The 5,481-nt window shown below is 38.1% G+C and overlaps 1 protein-coding gene across 1 annotated transcript; it reads right to left on the bottom strand.

Annotated features, from left to right (window-relative positions):
* Positions 1–6: 6 nt before the first annotated feature.
* On the bottom strand, positions 7–5,259 carry LOC144639520 (uncharacterized). The gene is made up of 3 exons (XM_078498815.1): positions 4,739–5,259; positions 2,649–2,785; positions 7–1,744 (listed from the first exon to the last, which is right to left on the bottom strand). Exons 1-3 carry the CDS (start codon positions 5,168–5,170, stop codon positions 1,468–1,470), a joined length of 846 nt encoding a protein of 281 aa, XP_078354941.1. The 5' UTR covers positions 5,171–5,259; the 3' UTR covers positions 7–1,467.
* Between the last annotated feature and the right edge of the window lie 222 nt (positions 5,260–5,481).

Below are 5,481 nucleotides of genomic sequence, written 5' to 3'. Positions count from 1 at the left end.
ATCCATTCCCCAGGGGGTACTCCGGTTTGTTAATGACGGGAATGATCGAAGGATTTTTTTGGGTTTGAAATTTTCGATTCCGGGATTTTTTGGGTTGGAAAAGTTGGCAAGTATTTTTTTGGGTGACTTGATTTAGATAGGGGATTTTTTTGGGTATAAAAAATGAACTAAAATGCCTTGGCGCGGCCCTGGCGTATTTATGGTATGATGAATAAACAAAACGAGCGTTATATGTGTTATGTTATTGCCCCTCCTGGCAATTTAGGGGTAATTTGACAAGGGTTTTTTGGGGGGTTATTTTTGGTCCAGGGATTTTTTTGGGTAATGTCGGAAGGCTTAGGGATTTTTTTTGGGTCCTGAGTTTGGCCTCCATTCGATCATCCCCGTCATTTACAAGCCAGAGTACCCCTCCTGGGATCCATTCCCACCCCAAGGAGGGTCATTGGAAATTTTGAAGGGGGGGGGGGGGTCAAAAGCCATTTTTCTACAAGGAAAGTATGAAAATAAACCCAAATTTCCAGACCCTGGGGTATGGGTGATGAAACTAACAAACCAAACCTTCTTTGGGAGGGGAATGGGTATTTCCGGGAACAACATAGGAGAGAGAATGTTGTAATATTAGCAGGATTTGCAATATTATTCCTGCAAACAAGACTTATCCTAAATTAGATTCTCAAAAATTGAGCCTTGTTTTTGAATCTATCATTCATAATTTGGATTCATAACATAGAACTTAATAATATTTACAAGCTAACTGGTTCTTGCACCCAAATTCATTTTGAATGTTTCTTTTCATGTGACTTCTACAGTGTATGCTGGTGATATGAATTTATTGACTATTATGTAATAATAATTATTTGTTTTGATATCACTCAAGTTTTCATTGATTTTATCCAAAACTAATACTCTATCTTTACCTTTGCAACACTAAAGGCTAGTTTATACAAGCAACACTATATTTTTATGTGCTCATATACTGGTATTTTTGCTCGTGTAGACCAGGAAAATTGGCCAGTTTTTATGTGACAAATATATTTGCTGAAAAGCTGGCGTGTTAGCTTTTACCAATATGTGACAAATAAAAGTTGTCACATAGACGACACGTAGACGACTCATCACATAAAATGTGGCAAATATTGCATTAGCATAAATTATGTGGTCTCCAATCTCTGGGCACTGGACACTGTGCATGCATCTTTGTGCATATCTCTGCTGTCGAAAGGTCATTACTGGCGCACTAAACTTTGAACTGCTGACAAATAATAAATGTTGTGTCATCTACCTGATCAAATATATTTGTCACATAAAAATTGCCACTGTAAACCCAGTTTAACAACGTTAGCCTGAAACATCAGGATTATACCATTGGCTGAATCACTTGGTTGTAAGAGAAGGCTAAGCTAACAAGCTAAGCTAAGCTAAGCTTCAGTCAGTCTTGAAGAACAAGACCACAGTGTTAGAGACTGTCTATAGTGGTTCCACATACGACCCAGGAAAATGTCCCACTCTGCCCTGATATCTTCCCTGACACCAGCCTTGGTCATCCTGAGAAGAAAGTTGTGTGAGAACGTCGCCTTCTTTGAAGTTGAGTTCATCATCTTCCACACCTTGAAAGTCGTACAAAGCCCTGACTGGTATGCCAGCATCTTCAATCGGAGGTGGCTCAATATCCCACTCATCTTTTGCCGATGGACCACTGAAGTCGTCACTTGTTGTTGTCGTGTAATTATTGTCGAATGGATTACTGTGGAAAGAGAGAATGACATTAAAAAATTTGCATTGATCAATGAAACCTGACATAGCAGACAACTTTTCACACTCATCTCCATCTCATGTCAGAGGGAAGTCTGGAATTTGAGTCAAAATGTTCAATTCAGATCATGTAGAAATCTATTTATTGATTGTTTGGTTGTAGTTATAGATGTTATCTGATAATACACTTGAGTAAAGGATATGGTGAAGAAGGATCACCTCCAGCAGAGCCCGGGGCCCACAGGCGACTTACTTTTGTCTTTGGGCGACTCGTATAACTTTACTATCATAAAAGCTTTTAAGAGCTGGGCACCCAAGATTTCTTACATAAGAGCCTTTGGGCACCCTGCAATTGTTCTAAGAGCACAGCTTTGCTCCAGGAGTTTTATTAATGCTTCAGATCTGACACTTGATGCAATGTAACGACAACTGACCATTGGAACGACCGTCCAAACAGAAACCAGAGTTGCATGTGAATGCTAACACTTACAAGTAGTTAAGCACCTCACTCTGTTTACAGACTGTTTTGTCACTGTATGCTTGTGCATTAATTAATTCTACATAGAAACAAGCAAGTGACAAACCATAATTGAGGCAATGAAAGAAATTTTGATATACAACCAAGAACCAACCATTAACCAATTCTTCTACAACTCTCAAACTATAAATTAATAATTGCCGTTTAAAATATACCCAATGGTGCAATCTTTCCATGGTCAAGAAAGTGTGGTCCATTTCAATCAGTTTACATCAATTCATTGAAAGTTACATTGAGATACACTTGCTTACTTGCAGAGTTGCAAGTTCTTTCTGGGTGTTTTTTTTGCCTATTTCATGTTAAGTTTTGTTTACAGGAAGTCAATGGTTTACTCTGGATGTTGTTTAAGCAAACTTACATCTCATTTTGATGTGTGTAATCTGTATTGTCCTCAACATGATTTTGCATCATTGGATAACTAGATGCTGCTGGTGCTTGCTCATGGCTCAGGCTGCGTGCGGTTGACGGTCTCTTGGCTGGGAATTCATTGTACTCCTGAAAACAGATCAAATTGTTGTCAATTATTGTGCATCAATAGTGATAATTCATGAGTGCAACTGTTGCAAACTAATTCCAGCAAACACATACAGTATTACCAGTACTTCAAAATGGCAATTGAGGTCTTTTATCCCCCCCCTCTCTCTCCCCCTTTTTATTTTTTTTTAATGTCTTGCTGTGATGGGCGTATGCCTCCCTTTGCAAGACCCTCCTATATAGATGTAGATGCAGCTGAAACTGTTCTAGAAACTGCTAGAGGCAAAATTGTTGTGTTTGAAAATTTCCATTATCTAACTAATTAACCCCCAGGACAGACAGGTTTGGATTCCACTTCCCACTGACAAGTTGTGAAAATAAAGGCCAAGATTTTACATAACTTCAGGTTTCAAATTAAAGAAGCGACATGAGACAAGAAATGATGATGATGATGACTATGGGTGCAGGTCATCTGAAACAGGTTTCCGGTTATAAGACCCCCCCACTTACAAGCCCCCCCTGGTTAGAGGCCCATCTATCTGGAAACAAAAAAAAAAACATCTAGTTGTAAGCCACCCGGATATAAGCCCCCCCTCCCCCCGCCCCCCTTAGCTGGATGGCAGTACTGAACAGGGCTAAATGTTGCTTCATTATGACTTTTTAACTTAAAATGCTGCTGTGGCTCGTTTCAAAACATTTTTTTATTTCGCTTATAAGCCCTCCCCTATATAAGCCTCACTTTTATAAGCCGACTCGAAACCCCTTCTAAAGTTGTATAAGCCCAGGACATATAACCGGAATTTTACGGTATGTATCCAGTGCTCGAAATTAGCGGTTGTCCGGTCGTCCGAGACAACTAAAAGTATATTCGGGCAACCAGTTTTTTAGAAAATTGAAGGCCTGGTTGCCCGAGAAAAAACCGCCGGACAACCAAAGAACTTACATTACTGTGATCACCCAACAGACTAAACCAAAGAAGTTTACTGTTATAAATTTAAAACACGAAAATAGCTCTCTTCTAATCGATGGAATCCACCACAAATTATTCTTAGAAAAAGAAAATCAAAGGTTGAAAATTAAGTTAATTGGATATTTGTCAAGTTCAATTAGCTAGGATAAGCTTGCCGTGTTGTCTGAACTGTATAGACCTCATCAAAATATTTTGGTGCACATGTGTTGAAAAATCATAAGTATGTATGCATGCAGATTTGCATGACTTCCAAATTTACAATGTCTTGGCACTTTTGAATGAATTTCTTGTCTTCATCTTTAGTGAAATATAATTCTGAGCAAAGTCTTATTCATGTTTCTTTCAGATTTCAATCTTTACTTCAGAATTTTCGGCTTTTTTGAGTGAACAGATTTGTGACCCACGTGTAATCTGAGATGCATCTTGTCTGGCTGTTGTCTGGGAATAATTTATATTAAGCTCTTTTTGAGTTGGGTGTGTTTTTATGTATGTAGAGATTTATAAAATTACTTTACCGCTTCTGAAAGTAAAAATAAAGATTTTCATTAAACGTTAAAAGTAAGTGAAAGTGTTGTGTTCATTTATTATAAAGGAATCCTGCAGTTTTGTTAAGGATGAGCTGTTTCACACGGTTGTGAATTGTAAAATAAATGTTATCTCATGGCCTGAGAACAAATTTAAATTAAAAAAAAAAATTAATATGGACAACCAAGCCCTCAGCAGGGCAACCAATTTCAGGGGTAAGGTTGTCCAGCATTTGCCATAAGGACAACCTGGATTTTTTTTCTAATTTCGAGCACTGTGTATCTCAGAATTACAGAGCAAATGCACCACAATGAATTATACTGCAAAGGGGCAGAAGTCAACTTATTTAACAATGCTATTAATAAAAATTAATAAAAATATACAATTTATAAAAATATATAAATAAATAACCTAATCTACAAGCACATGCTTCCATTTCTCTAATCTCACCCAGCTAAATAACTTTATCAGTCTCTTACCTGACCTAAGTCTGCCTGCCTGCTCTTCTCTATGTTGCCAAATTCTAACACTTCCTCATTACAACTCTGTGAAGAAGCTGAGACTGAAAGCTGGTTGTCCTGTGACCTACTATCACCAACTACCTCCTTTCTAGTTGACACATCCAGTATTTCACAGTACACCACCTCTGTACCATGTACACTTTCTGAAGATTCTACACTGGCTGAAAAGTCTCCATCTCGTGTCCGTTCTCCAATATCCACAACATTGTTAATCGCTGCATTACAGTTAGTTTTTGAATCAATGCTATCGTAAAAAACTCCATCAACAAAGCATTCATCTGTGTTAAAACTAATGAGATTGTTTGATTCTGTACTTTCACTGCTCCCAACAAAATCGTGATCACCCTGAATCTCCAATATTTCATTACATGGCTCCTCAGAGCTTGGCATTTCTGTGGATATTTTCTGAAGCAGTACGTCATGTTTCAATTGATCTGTTGGACATTTTCCCAATAATGTTCTTTTGTGTATCTTTTGAATGAGACCATTTCCGGTCTTTTTTATGGATAAAGCAATAACATTATTAAGGTCCTGGCAATAAACTAATTCCTATGCCTCCTTTTTTGTCTTGTGACGTCATGACGTAGTCATGGCGACACAAGATAATACTACAGGGGACACGGTGCATTTAAATACGTATTTGCTTTCTGAGGGCCGCGGAATTTTCCCGCCATGTCAATATTTTTCCCGCCATGTCAAAA

Source organism: Oculina patagonica, unplaced genomic scaffold, assembly GCF_052425735.1.
Source record: "Oculina patagonica isolate OP01 unplaced genomic scaffold, crgOcupat unplaced1013, whole genome shotgun sequence".
Taxonomy (NCBI): domain Eukaryota; kingdom Metazoa; phylum Cnidaria; class Anthozoa; order Scleractinia; family Oculinidae; genus Oculina; species Oculina patagonica.
This window is presented reverse-complemented; position numbering and strand designations above follow the sequence as displayed.

Coding starts and splice junctions, on each gene's coding strand:
- LOC144639520 (XM_078498815.1), bottom strand. CDS start 5,170: ATGCCAAGCTCTGAGGAGCCATGTAATGAAATATTGGAGATTCAGGGT. Junction 2,786..4,738: donor GGCAGGCAGACTTAGGTCAG/GTAAGAGACTGA, acceptor ATCTGTTTTCAG/GAGTACAATGAATTCCCAGC. Junction 1,745..2,648: donor TACACACATCAAAATGAGAT/GTAAGTTTGCTT, acceptor CTCTTTCCACAG/TAATCCATTCGACAATAATT.